The sequence below is a fragment of the Triturus cristatus genome, chromosome 7 (genome assembly GCF_964204655.1).
Source record: "Triturus cristatus chromosome 7, aTriCri1.1, whole genome shotgun sequence".
In the NCBI taxonomy this organism is placed as follows: domain Eukaryota; kingdom Metazoa; phylum Chordata; class Amphibia; order Caudata; family Salamandridae; genus Triturus; species Triturus cristatus.
In genome coordinates, this window is record NC_140590.1 from 929,410,832 (window position 1) to 929,425,300 (window position 14,469).

Sequence of the window (14,469 nt, forward strand, 5' to 3'; positions counted from 1 at the left end):
TGGCATATAGCTCTGTGAACATAATGGAGCCATACGGTACACTTTCAATTTTTTTTATTTACTAAAATAAAATCCCAAAGTAGGATTTTCTTTTTGAAAATAAAGAAACAATGCCATGGTTTTTTTTTTCTGTGACGCAGGAGTCATTTATACGTTTTCGCTGATCTTTTCTGTTAGGTTTTACCTGGCAGTGATAAACAGTGAAGACTGGCCATTTGATCTCACACTCAAAATAAGGGAGGGCGATCGATTGACCAAGTCTCCAATGGCCCCTACTCCATCGGGCTGCCAAAGGTGTATGTCAGTGTAGAGATGGAGTAGTCTCCACTGCTGAAATACTAAAGATCAGTTCTACTCTAAGTGAGGCAGGTGGACCTACAGTACGATGGAAAGAATACTCCATCGCCTTTGCGACAGAGTATCCTTTTCTCCATAGTCTAAATCCGACTCACCGTTACCAATGTGTCAAGTACATCTAATAATCTCCTGCACTGAGAGAATGTATACATGGCAACCAATTAACCTTATATACCGCTACTGATAGTCCTTTATTAAAATCTGCTAATTAATAAAAATCAGGATGGTGCTGGTCGCTCACAAAAAATTACTATTTTGTTATGGGATAATCTTTGTTTTTTATATTTATAACACTGTACAGAATGCACAATTAGTAATATGCTATTTTAGCTGTGTTAATAATAAATGTAGTTTAAAACAATTTTTACTTTTAATCTGTTAATATTAAGGAGGAAAGGTGTGAGTGTTGGCATTCAATCAATCCAAAAACGTTATTCGATCTATCGAGATAGACCATAAAAGTACAAGAAAGAAAAAGAAAAAGGTTACAATACAATACTAGGCGAACAGGTGATGTCCAATACATTATACAGTGCTGGCATGCAATTATCTTTTCTATTGCTATGTGTATGAAGTTGTGGTTCCATGTTGCTCACTCAACGCAATGTTCTGTTGACTGATATTTGGAGCGTAGAACTCTCTTTGGCTCACCTGACGCACCTGATGCTCCCACCTTCCGTAAACGCCTTTTCCTTCTTTCTTTCCAAGCCCAGCTTCTAGTGGAAACAGACACTTTTGGCAGTCAAGTTCGGATCAAAGGCAAAGAGACAGACTTTTTCCTTTGCATGAACAGAAAAGGCAAGCTCGTGGGCAAGGTAAGTGTTTTTTATTAATACATTTTGTAATGCGAGCGTTACCTTAACGGTGACCTTGTAGGTATAATGATGTGTTCGCGACTCTCCTGTCAAGCCCAAATGAAAAGCAGGTCGGACAAAACGCGGATTAAAAAAAAAAGTGCGTCTCTTTCACAAAAGTCTAGTAACAAACCAGAGTCAGCCTCGAACTGCTGCTTCGGCCACCTTGGCTCTCGTTGTGAAGTCACACAGATTGATACAAGATGTAAAGGCCCGAGAAACAATTGAACACTCGCAGTGCATGATATAAATCTGTTTTATTGTGGTAGAATACAATGCAGCGACGTGCTATGAACGTTACCGTAATGTCTGTTCTAATAACGCCCCTGGACTGTGCGGGAGATCAGCTGCACCATATTGCAATCTGAAAATCTTATTAAGAGCGGGCCTCGCAGTTCTAGTGTTACAGAAATATTTTTATGACTCTTTATCACAATATGTTCATCCACAGGGCTTAACTTCTCTTTGCTGGGAAAATATATTTTATAGGCTAACTTGCTTTCATAATTTATATAGTTTCTAACGACACTACTCTCCATCAGGCGGGGGTATTATCCACAGACAAACTGTCAGAGTTCGCGTTACCAGGAACGCAGGGGCCTGCCCGTCAAGCCCAGGCCCACCGGCTTCTCATCAAGTAAAAATGTATTTCAGAACGAGGAGAGATCGCGTGTCAGACGGAGACTAGGAGACGGGTTTTTACGACTCTGGGCGGGCCTTTGCCGCATGGCGAGTGGCGGTCACGAGTGTTATAAAAACCCCGGACGACAAGTGGAAAGCAATTGATTTTGTTTAGTTCGGCGAAGGGGCTTTAGTTGTGCACCCTAATTTGAAAGCTATGCTGTGCATTAGAATTCATTTGGGATACCACCAGCTGCTTGTTGTCTAGGACACAGGAGGAGAGGGACGTGTGACCCCCCCCCCCCCCCCCCCCCCCCCAACCTGCTACAGGAGGCATGGAAAGGGAAGCAGCGTGAGGGCGGCAGCGTGAGGTACACCACAACACAAACCAGGACTGGGAAAGATTGCAGAGATCTCCGCCATGGCATTGAGCAACCCGGGGGCACACATTGGAATACTGGGGTTTTGAGGTGGTAGGTTCAATGCACCAGGTTTGGCAAATAGCATAACGCAAAATAGTACCCCCCCCCCCCTTGCAAAATGTGATGAGGGCCTCCCCGTTTCTACCATATCTCACAGATATAGGCCCTGGCAGTGTCGGGGGCCCCCTGAAGGATTGGTGACCCCCCCCCCCATACATCACAGGGGCTGCAGGGGCTTGTGTTACGCCCCTGAGTTTGACAGTGATGGACCCAACTCAGGTTCATCAGGACCCTTCGTAGAGCTAGGGATTGTTGGCTGAGCCTCACTAATGTTTTATGGCTTATGATTAGAATGGCTGACGTGACTCCTCATCCTCAAATAAGTCTCCCCACCGTCAGGTGTCATAGAGCTGGCAGTAGAGTAGGGTGAGAGGACTGTTTTGAGATTACAAATAGTGAGATGGGCAAGACGCGTCTGACTGCGCAGAGGAAACAATGCTGCATAAACAAAAAGTAGTTGTATAAGAGTCACGTTATACGTTTTTGTATAACAAATGATCACCATTACTTGTCCTCTTATTATCTCCAGTTGCAAAGCATGGATCTGTGGCTGGTGATTTGCTTGTTGCGGATCACTGACACAATAGCAGATTCAACAACATCGTGTAACACAAAAATGGTCTCCAAAAATATTGTTTCCTTATAATGGTAAATACAAAAATATTTTTTTACAAATAGTGTTTCACAATAATATCATTAAAAAATATACAAAACTATAATATATATATTAAAGTAGTACATTTTAAATATTTATATATATATGCACCATTATTAATATAATGTTAATGTAATAAAAACACTAATATTTATTACTATATATAAATATACACATATAAACACATATATATGTGTGTGTACATTTGTATATGTATATATACACATATATATTTAATGTAACAATTATTACAAGTACATATTTTACATTATATCTTTTTTTTGTGTCATTCTTTACATTTACTATAAGAAGCACACTTTTTGGGGGAAACTTTCCTGAAGATTCGTCAAATCAAACGGAGCCAAAGTTATTAGAAAGCAAAAAAAACACTTCTTATAGAAAAGCAGACTTCAGACTTAACTAGGACTACCCAGTATGTGTGTGTGTGTATATATATATATATATATACATACATATATATATATATATAGAGAGAGAGAGAGAGAGAGAGAGAGAGAGTGACGCATAAATTATGCGAAAAAAGAAGCAAAGAACTCTGGGTAGTTCTCAAGTTTAGGTGGAAAGCATCTCCTGTATAGAGCACTCTCAACCGCAGCGACACTCTAGATCTGCTCACCTCAAATGTCTGCTTTTTTATCAACGTTTTTAAGCATAGGATTAGCACAGTGCCATCCACGCCGAGATACAAAGGGACAAAGTCTTTTGCCATTTCTACAGCAAAGTCTTTAAGCATAGGACTAGCAGAGTGCTGTCCATGATGAGCTATAAAATGACAAAAGCCATTTACCACTCCAGGCACAGTATTACAGCTTTGAATTGGTAAAATACTAACCAAGCCAACCAAAAACGAGTAAAATCAACCCCTGACACAGTGTTTCGCTCTAATTAGAGCTCTTTAGAGAGGTATAGCTTTGTCCAGACACAAGGGAGCACCCAGCATAAGTCAGAACAATACCCTTTCAGGCATAGAGTGACACATACATTATGCAAAAAAAGAAGCAGAGAACTCTGGGTAGTTCTCAAGCTTAGGTGGAAAGCAGCTCCTGTATAGAGCACTCTCAACACCAGCAGCAGTCTAGATCTGCTCAAAGGCGACAGGGACGTTCTAGTTAGACTCAGATTTCACGTGTACAAAAGCAGTTAAATTTAGCAGTTATAGTTACCTGAGCAAACTATATCTTACACCCCTGCAGTTCACAGCTTATGACCTCACTTATGACATCACTCATGACATGGTCAATGATATCACTGATGACATCACTGATGACCTCAAATGACATCACTGATGGCATCATCCAATGACTGTGAGTGTTTCTAAAAGTTTATGAGTGTTAAACATGTATACTATGGCACTACACAAGTTAAATTAGGATGCTTTGTGCGCTACTAATGAGTGATGCTATTTGTAACATATATTATGTGAGTGGCAGTGTGACTGTCTGTATCTGTGTGTGTGGGTGTCTGAGTGACTGTTTGGATGTGTGAGTGGGTGTTTGAGTGGTTGTATGGGGGAATAAGTGGGCATGTGTGTGTGGGTCAATACATGGGTGTGCAAACAGCTGTAAGTGTGAGTGAGTGGCTATGTGAGTTGTGAGTAGCTGTATTGGTGACTGGGTGGCTGAGTGGTTGTGTGCATGGCTGTATGGGTGGATGAGTGGCTGTATAGGTGACTCAGTGGCTGTTTGAGTGACTGTATGGGTGAGTGACTAGGAACAAAGTGGTTGTATGGGTGAGTGAGTAGCTGATTGAGGGGGTGTTTGGTTAACTGAGTGGGTGTGGGAGTGGCTGTTTTGGAGAGTGACTGTTGAGTGGCTGTATGGGTGATTGAGCAGATGTGTGAGTGCTTGTATGGATGTGTGAATGGATATGTAAGTGGTTGTGTGAGTGTTTGAGTAGCTCTGTTATGAGGCTGTATTGGTGAATGACTCGGAAAGTGAGTAGCTGTGTTGGTGAGTTCGTGGATGTGTGAGTGGCTGTATGGATGAGTGAATGGCTATGTGAGAGACTGTATGGGTGACTGAGTACCTGTGTGAGTAGGTGCATGGGCAAGTGAATGGCTATGTGAGTGGCTGTATGTGTGAGTGAGTAGATGTGAGTAGCTCTACAGATGAAGAATTGGGTATGGGTGTGTGAGTAGGTGTATGGGAGGTTGTGTGGGTGTGTGAGTCGGTGTGTGAGTGGATCTGGAGATCATGACATCAGTGATGCCATCAGTAATATCACTGACCATGTCATGGTGATGTAATATGTCAGGTCAGACACAGTGTTTTGCTTGTGTGTAAGTTATAGTTAGCTCAGGTAACTATAACTGCTGAATTTCACTAGTTTTGTATAAGTGAATCTGAGCCTTACTATAACGTCCTTGTAACCTTTGTTTTTTTAGTGAATTTCTAAGGTTTTTTAAATTCTATTTCCTAACTTTGACATCTCAGTAACCTATGGTTTTTCATTGAATTTCTATGTTTTTTAATGATATTTCCTAACTATAGCATCCTTGTAACCCTTGTTTGTAGTGAATCTCTACTTTTTATTCACGTTATTTTCTATCTATAACATCTCTGTACCTTTGTTTTTAGTGAATTTCGCAGGTTTTAAAATGTTTATTTCCTAACTGTAACCTGTAAACTTTGTGAGTGGGTGTGTGATTAACTGTATGGTTCTGTGAGTGGGTGTATGCATGGCTGTATGGGTCTGTGAGTGGGTGTGTGTGTGGTTGAATGGATCTGTAAGTGGGTGTATCAGTTGTATTTGTTTGAGAGTAGTTTTCTAGGTGTGTGAGTGGGTGTGTAAGTGGGTGTATGGGTCTGTGAGTGGCTGTGCGAGTGGTTATGTGGGTTTGTCAGTGGGTATATGAGTGGCTCTATGGGTGTGTGAATGGGTGTGTCAGTTGCTTTGTGGGTATGTGATTGTATGTGAGAGGGGCTGAATGGTATGTCAGTGGGTGTGTGAGTGTTGGTGTGTGTGTGTCAGTAGCTCTGTGAGTAACTGGGCCAGAATGGAACCTCACCTGCCCCTTTATTGAAAGAGTCCACAGTTTTGCAGAAAAAGCCTACCCAACGAGAATACTTTCTACTGGTAAATTAGTAAGTGCTACCTCGTTGGTAATAACTAGTGTGTATTCTACACTAGAGCTGCATAATTGACCACAAGGAAATGCCTTCAGTGACCTTGTGTACATGTAATTTCAGAACTATTATTGTTCCTTGAGAGTCTTGAGCCACAAATCTGTGGTAACATGAATCCTCATCTAGAAAAGCTTGTTTGGTAAGCTGTCCATCAATGTGAGAAAAGGCAAGAAGACCTTCGCATGCTACTAAGGAAAACGGGGCGGGGCCAAATGGGTGGTGCTTGCAGATGATTTTTGGCATTTGCATACTTACAAAATTGAAAGGGAGAACCATGGACTCCGCTCTCAAGACAAGAAAGAAACCACTCATCACAGCCACTACAGATTAGATTCTGCTCCAATAGATCAATGTTGCATTCGCCTCCATTAAAGATTTCAGATTGTTTTTCAATGTGGAATACAAGAGGGAACACACTTGCTCTGTCTTTGCCAACCGAAAAAGTTAGCAACATTTGTGCTTTACAGAAGTGGAGTTTCAACTGGGGTACATGTTCTATTTATATTTGTAAGTACCTCCTGTTGAGGTTTAAGTTGAGTGAAAAGAGCATCAGGGCCAGAATGGAACCTCATTTTTTCCAAGAAGAGTTCACAGTTTTGCTGAAAATGTCTACCTACTTGGAGTTATTTCTGCTGATGAATTAGTAAGTGCTATCTTGTTGGGTAAAAGTATAGTGCATAATCTACACTACAGCTGTGTGAAGGACCACAAGGTAATGTCTCCAGTGACCTTTTGTGTATATATTTTCGGCAATGTGATTGTTCCTGCAGCGTCTTCATCCACAAATGTATGATAACATGAATCCTCATCAAGAGAAGACTACAAGACTACAAAGAGGTGCATCTCCACCAAACAAGAGTACTTCCTCCTAACTATATGAAGTAAGCGCTTGTTTATTTGATGGAGATGTCCTTGTATTCCTCTACATCAAAAATGCATTACCAAAATTGGCGGTAAACGTGCTCGGGGGTCTTTTGGCAAACTGTCCATCAACGTGGGAAGATCTTTGCATACTACTATGGAAAACGGGGTGGGACAAACAAGAGGAGCTTGCAGATAATTTTCGGCATTTGCATGTTTTAAAATAAAACAACAAGAGGGGGGCCACTTTCAGCCCCAGGAACCCTGTCCCCAGGGGCCCGGCCAAAACTTAATGGGGAAGGAGGACTTCCGGACCACCTCCCCAGGCCAATTTAATCCCCGGGGACCCATCTGCCATGGCCCTGCCTCTTCGTCCTGGGTGTCCTGAAGCCCACCCAGTATGCAACGTTTGGGACCACAGGGAGAGCATCAATACCCCCACAGTTCCTGCTGGCTTCCTGCCTCCAGCGGGAGCCGGCACTGTTCCCACATGCAGGGAGCAGAAATATTACAAAAAATATTTTACAAATGAAAAAATATATATATATAAACAAATACTATAACATTATAAACACATATTAATAAAAATATATTTGAACATTATTAGGAAATGTATCGGAGACTGCAACAGTTAAGAAAGTGCAGGACTTCGGAGGGGTTAAATATGCTGGGCCCGATTCACAAAAGTAATCTGAGACAAAATCCTAACTTTACAACTTTCGGTATTCACAGAAGGCATTTAGGAGTACTAAAGTTAGGATTTTGTCTCAGGTAATCTTAAATTTTGGTTTTAAGTTAAATTTACTACAAACTTAAGTTTAACTGAGACAAAATCCTAGTCGTAAAGTTAGGATTTTGTCTCAGTTAAACTTAACTTTGTCTTAAATTTAACTTAAGACCAACATTTAAGATTAGCTGAGACAAAATCCTAACTTTAGTACTCCTAAATGCCTTCTGTGAATACCGAAAGTCATGATGTTAGGATTTTGTCTCAGATTACTTTTGTCAATCTGGCCCATTGTTCACACTCCTTACAGCGCAACAGTAGGGAAAGCGTTGGGCTATGGAGAGGTTAGATTTACTTTTTCCACTCAGTCTGTGCAGCAGTAGGGAAAGCGTTGGAATTCAAAGCGGTTACATTTACAATTCACACTCCAGTCTGTGCAACAGTAGGGAAAGCATTGGACTTCAAAGGGGTAAGATTTACTATTCCCACTCCAATTTGTGCAACAGTAGAGAAACCGATAGACTTTGGAGGAGCTACATTTACTATTCTCACTCCAGTCTAAGCAACAGTAGGTAAACCTCTTCACTTCAAAAACATTACATATTTGAATAACCCTTTTAATTCATAAAAAAATTAAAAACTATAAACATAAACATTATCACTTAACATCAAATATATATATGTATTATATATATATTACAGAAATAAACAACAATTATCCAATTTACAAAATTCATAAACAATGTAATAATTAATTTTCAACTACAAAATACTGGTTACTTAGGGGCTGATTAAGATGTCGGTGAACCCGCCACCAAGAGGCTGTCGGTGGCGCATTCACCGCCATCGTGAGGCCATTTTACGCCCGCCATATTATAATGGAGGGCGGTACCGTGGCGGTCAGAAACTCTGACCGCCACACATCCAATGGGCTTCTTGAGCCTGCCGGTGCTGCTGAGGCCTCCCAATCCCATAAATGGCAGCGTACCTACCAGGCACTGCCATTGGGATTACGATGTTCCATCCCCGCTAGCCTTTCCATAGCGGTTCACCCACTTTTGTTTGGGGGTTGGTGGGAACCTACATTTCCATGCACCATGTGGCAGGCACCGCATGGTGCCTGCCACGTAGTGCAGGGAAATGTAAACAGTGCCTTTTTACATTGTGGTGGGTGCTGCAGCCAGCAGCACCCGCCGCAATGTAAAGTATGCAAAAACAAAAATTGATGGACAGAATGCAGAACAATGTCATACATTCACCCCAGTACAGATATCTGGGCCTAAATCCATAATTTGTATGCTTCCCATGCCATTCCAGTTTGAACCCAGCCATATGCAAATCAGTCTTGAACCTGCGCCCAATGGGAACAGTTCAGCCCGAACTGCCAGGCCAGGTCCTCCGTGCACTGGAAACAAGCATCCTAAGACCGGTTTCAGGGTTTCACCCCTCATCAGCCAGGATAGCTTGACTCCAGTGGCATGGAGAGCACGGGACCCACGTTTGGGCATACCTGTCCCACTCGGGGTGACAAATGTAAAACCAACAATTGATGGACAGAATGCAAAACAATGTCATAAATTCACCACAGTACAGAGATCGGGGACTAAATCCATCGTTTTTTTGCTCCCCATGCCATTCAAGTTTGAACCCAGCCTTATGCAAATCAGTCTTGAACCTGCGCCCAAGGGGAACAGTCCAGCTCGAACTGCCAATCCAGGTCCTCCCTGTACTGGAAACAAGCATCCTAAGACCGGTTTCAGGGTTTCACTTCTCATCAGCCAGGATAGCTTGACTCCAGTGGCATGGAGAGCACGGGACCCACGTCTGGGCGATTCAATACAGATCTGTGACTGGGGGTGAGTGTCTGGAAAGTATCAGCGCTCCGCCCATCATCTCCTTGTGTTTGCTTTGTTCACCCTAAGTTAGCAGGGTATGCCCAGACGTGTGTCCATTGCTCATTTTGCCACTGGATTCAAGCTAGCCTGGCTGATGAGGGCTGTTAGCCCAAAACCGGTCCCAGGATGCTTGTTTCCGGTCCAGGGAAGACATGGCTTGGCAGCTCGGGCTGGCCTGTTCCCATGAGGCGCAGGGTCAAGACTGATTTGCATATAGCTGTGTCTGAACTGGGGTGGCAAAGTGAGCTAAAGAAACGATGATGGATTCAACCCAGATCTGTGACTGGGGGTGAGTGTCTGAAAAGTTTCAGTGCTCCGTCCATCATGTCCTTGTGTTTGCAATGTAAAGTATAGCAAGTGCGACTGCCCCGGTGGCGATCGCATCCTAATACCTCCTGTGGGACCGCCGCATTGTAGGCAGGGGGTCCCACTCCCCGAGACGATGGCAGACGGACTGGAATCCGTCCGCCATCGTAATCAGCCCTTTAATTATTACTTAATTAACTTGCCATACTATACACCTATAAACCCACACCCAACCCACACCTATAATATAACTAAAATAATTATGTATAACACAATTTACATAATTGATAATCATTTACATATTTAATTAGCGATGAATAATTAATTGTTAAATAATTAACTTCCCAGCCTACAACCCTACAAGCCCTTCAGCCAGACCTAAAAAAATTGACATAGTTATGAATCATTTAAATATTTAATCATACATTAATACTAATTATTTTTCAATTATTACTTAATTAACTTCCCACCCTACAAACCTTGCAACCCAGAACTAAAATATAACTAAAAAGTATTACATAACACATAATTAACAGTGAATTCAAAAATGAATAATACATTAAGAATTAATTAAATATTACTTGACTAACTTCCCACCCAATAGCCCTACAAACACATCAGCCTGCACCTATAATATAACAATTTACTTTATTATTTATTAATTAAATAATGAATAATAAATTAATCATTAATTGTTAATTAATTATTACCTAATTAACTTCCCCCAATTCCCTACAAACATAGCAAACCACACCTAAAATATAACTAAAATATATGATTATCACACAATTTACATATTTAATACCAATTAATTATTACCAATGAATACCAATTAAATAATTGTTAATGTATTAATAATTAATTGTTAATTAGCTATTACTTAATTAACTTCCCACCACATACCTCCACAAATCTAACAACCAACTATGACACTATAAATTACTGTTAGCAATTAAATTAAAAATTCTAAATCACTTGGAATTACAAACTATATTTCAAAAAATTAATAACAATTATATAAACAATAGTAATACATAAAATTTAAATATGAACTAAAACACATTAAAACAATTAAAAAACGATATTCTTTCCAAATATATCATTGAAAATGATCCTAACGACAATGAAATTCTTTACAATTATATTACTTACCGGAAAAAACAATATTCTTGACAACGATATTTCTCAATCACAGTATTTTCTTTTATTGCAATATATTTCTTTCCGATATTTCTGTCTGCGATGGTGGAGAAAGGTTACTCGCTATTCCGGTGGGGTGGACTGAAGTGTAGGTGAGTGCCTTGTTACCCTCAAAGTAGTCGGTATCACAAGTGACAATGATGTTTGACATTCTGGGGTCTTGGAACTTGAAGAGAATATCATGGAAGATGCCTCCATCTAAAGATTTTGGTGGCTGAGTTTTAGCATAATATGGTGTTATTGGTTGAGCTGCTGTTGCCTGGGAGTTCTGAAGCTGTCCTGGCAAAAAACACATGGGTCGGGTCAAATTTGCTGATTGTTTAGCTCCATTAACATGTTTCTGATATGTACTGTCTAGTTGTGTAGTGGCTATGGATAATTATCACAGTTTTTTTGGTTCTGCCTCTAACGAAACACCCACCACTGTAGTCCAAGTTGGACTGTCACCCAGTCCTGCTATTTTCTAACCAGTTGGTGTGTGCATCACTTACCTCTTTCCATTCCTTGTCTTTTGAGAGTCAACTTTAGGTACCCCTTAGTTTTGAGAACCATATAACAGATGTTTGGTTCCCACCAATCTGGTCTGCCACCTCACACCATAAGGGGTCTGAAATGATATGTGTTATTTGTGTGTGTGTGTGTGTGTGTGTGTGTTTATAGATGTCTTGCAGTGCATGTTGTGAAATGCACTGCTCCCTGATAAATGTGATCTTGACTGAGGCAAAGTTCCACTTGTGATGTTGCATTGTGTGTATATGGCCTCTGGTCTATATTCTTGTTTTTAGGGTTTTTGCACTGTTGTATAGAGTGCTGTGTATTGAGTGTCCAGATTATATGGGTAGTGGTCAATCTAAGCCACAGGTGACTGTTATGTTGTGTTCTGCACTATGTGATTGAATGATACGTGAATGTGAGGTGCAATGTTTTTGGCACATATACGGCATAAGGTTTATAGATGGCTGCTTAAGTTAAGTGGTTATGTCAAAGGGTGAGGCAAAGTGTGAGTGAGGTAATGTAGAATGTTACATGTGTTATCTGAACTGTCCAGTATGGGTTCGATGATGCAGGGTACATTGTGCGGTCTGTTGAACAGTGCAGTGGTGAGTAATGTTGCATGAATTGTGTGTGGTGTGGAAGTGTTAATGGTGAACTGTCTTTAGATATTCAAGTGTGATGTATATAGAGTTTGATGTCATCTTCGTAGAGGATTGTTTTGATAGTTATGTGAAGTGGGTTTGGTGATGTGTGGTCAGATGAGTTATTATGTGTTCGAATAGATGTAACAGATGTGTGATACACCATAAAGTTTCCTCAGATCTTGACTGAGCATCATAGATGAGTGAAGATATAGTTCACCTAGTGTGGTAGGTTATGTTGAGTTATAATGCATCTTGCCATGTGGAATCGGTATGTTTTGTGGCTTTGTGTGACAACTTAACTGAGGTGCAGTGGTCATGGTGGGGCTGCATGGAATGAGGGTCGATATGCTGAGTCTCTACATTTTCAGGGTCATTTTAATGCATGGCTTGTTGTGATATTGTTCAGAAGGTGGATTGTTTGTTGATGCGGGGTTGTGGTTATTTATGTGTTGCATGATATGATGCAGGGCTAGATGTGATGGTGTGAAATTGTGTGATGTGACGTGATGTTGTGTTTGATAGTTGCTGGCATATTTGAGAGCGAGCCTAGTGATTGGTGTGTAAAGTGTGGCTCATGTTGAGTGTTGAGCTAATGTATTATGAGGTATGTGAGCAGGGCCAGAGTGGGAACCGAAACCGTCCCTGGCAAATTGCTCGGCCGCCCCTCCTGGGGTGAGGGGGGTGCAGCCGAGCAGTTTGCTAGGGCTGGTTTCGGCTGATTCTGTTACAGGGGCCGATAATGCCAACCCCCAATAACGAAAACGGCCCCCAGGGGCCCAAAACCGGCCCCCACCCTAGCGGCCCACCGGGGAAACACCCAGTGCCTGCTACGGCCAGTGCGGCCCTGTATGTGAGGTATGTTGTGCTGTGCTATAGTAGTTGCCGTGTTGCGCTTTTACTGCTATTAAGTGCTCTTTTTAACTTCCACAGTCAAACAAACAAACATGTATAGCATATAAATGTATCCAGTGCTTACTTTGTAAAAAAAATAATACGTGCCAGGGCCCTCATTAGGAGGCAACTACAGCGTACACCACCCTTTATCCCTGCCAGGGCTGTCAATGGCAGTACAAACATAATTACTATCATGGTCCCACAAGTGTGACTATTCCAGGCGCCAAGCTCTTTAAGAATGGCTTGGCCAGCAGGTAATAGACTTGTTTAATGTATATTGAATTAATAAACAACTGTTGTTCTCATTTCAACATTAGACAGACAGTGCCATCATGTGTCAGACTGTCATAAGTGCCGGTGTTGACAATTAAGTGTTGGTGCGAAGCACCGGTGACCACTGGCTCAAATTAAGCACTGAATGTATCGCATTATATATTTTATTTCATCCAATTAAAATAAATGTGAACCTCTAAAATATGTTATTTGGCACAAGCATGCTAATAACTGTATACTCACCAATTTAAAGATCAATTTTCGTATTATCATCATCAGCCTAACTATTGTAAGAATAAACTGCTTATTGCCCTACCGGTTGCATTGCATAATGACTTTACAAGGTTTTCTTTTTTGATAAAACTCACAAGGGCTATTCCACGTGATTTTAGATTTCTGCATGGATTTGACTGCGTTTTGGTTTAAAAAAAAATCTCTACAACTACCAAGCATGAGAAAACAAAATTGGATAAACCATATGCTATTTATTACCATAGTTGAGGAAGAGGAGGGACATCACGATGCTGTCGAAGCTTCACTCGTCCTGATTTATGGCTTCTCCCCACATGCAACAATGGTAATAAATTGCATAACACACTCTGTGATTATGCATATCTACTATATATGTACATATATAGGAGCATTAAATGTATGTTGAGTCCAACCTTTAATCATCATAATAACATTTTTACATCATTAGAGGATTTGATACTTTCTTTTCTATCGTCTCTGATAAGCAAATAAAAAAACTATTATTCTAGTGCCAATTCCTTAAAAAACATAAATTACTTATATAGGATTATAGTTATGTTTAGTGTGAATCTCACTGTTTTGAAGAAGCTGCAACTCTAGAATATTCCTAGGAGACGTTCAGGAATTCTTAGTTAACTTTAAAATACTGGAATGCAGGTCTATTTTTTCTATCAATAAATGTGACACCAAGAACAATATATATATATTTTTTGCTTCTTCACATGGAAATTGTTTCCTTATTAAAAATCAGTTCCCCTACACAATACCTTTCGGGAATGTTTACTTCCTAGTCCCACATTGGAGAGG

General features: G+C 40.8%; 1 protein-coding gene across 1 annotated transcript in view; it reads left to right on the top strand.

Moving 5' to 3' along the window:
* The window catches only part of FGF18 (fibroblast growth factor 18), a 742,080-nt gene that overhangs the window by 533,459 nt on the left and 194,152 nt on the right, over positions 1-14,469 (top strand). The window contains exon 4 of the mRNA XM_085617876.1: positions 1,066-1,172. Coding sequence (XP_085474002.1) covers positions 1,066-1,172 — 107 coding nt within the window. The remainder of the gene's footprint in view (positions 1-1,065; positions 1,173-14,469) is intronic.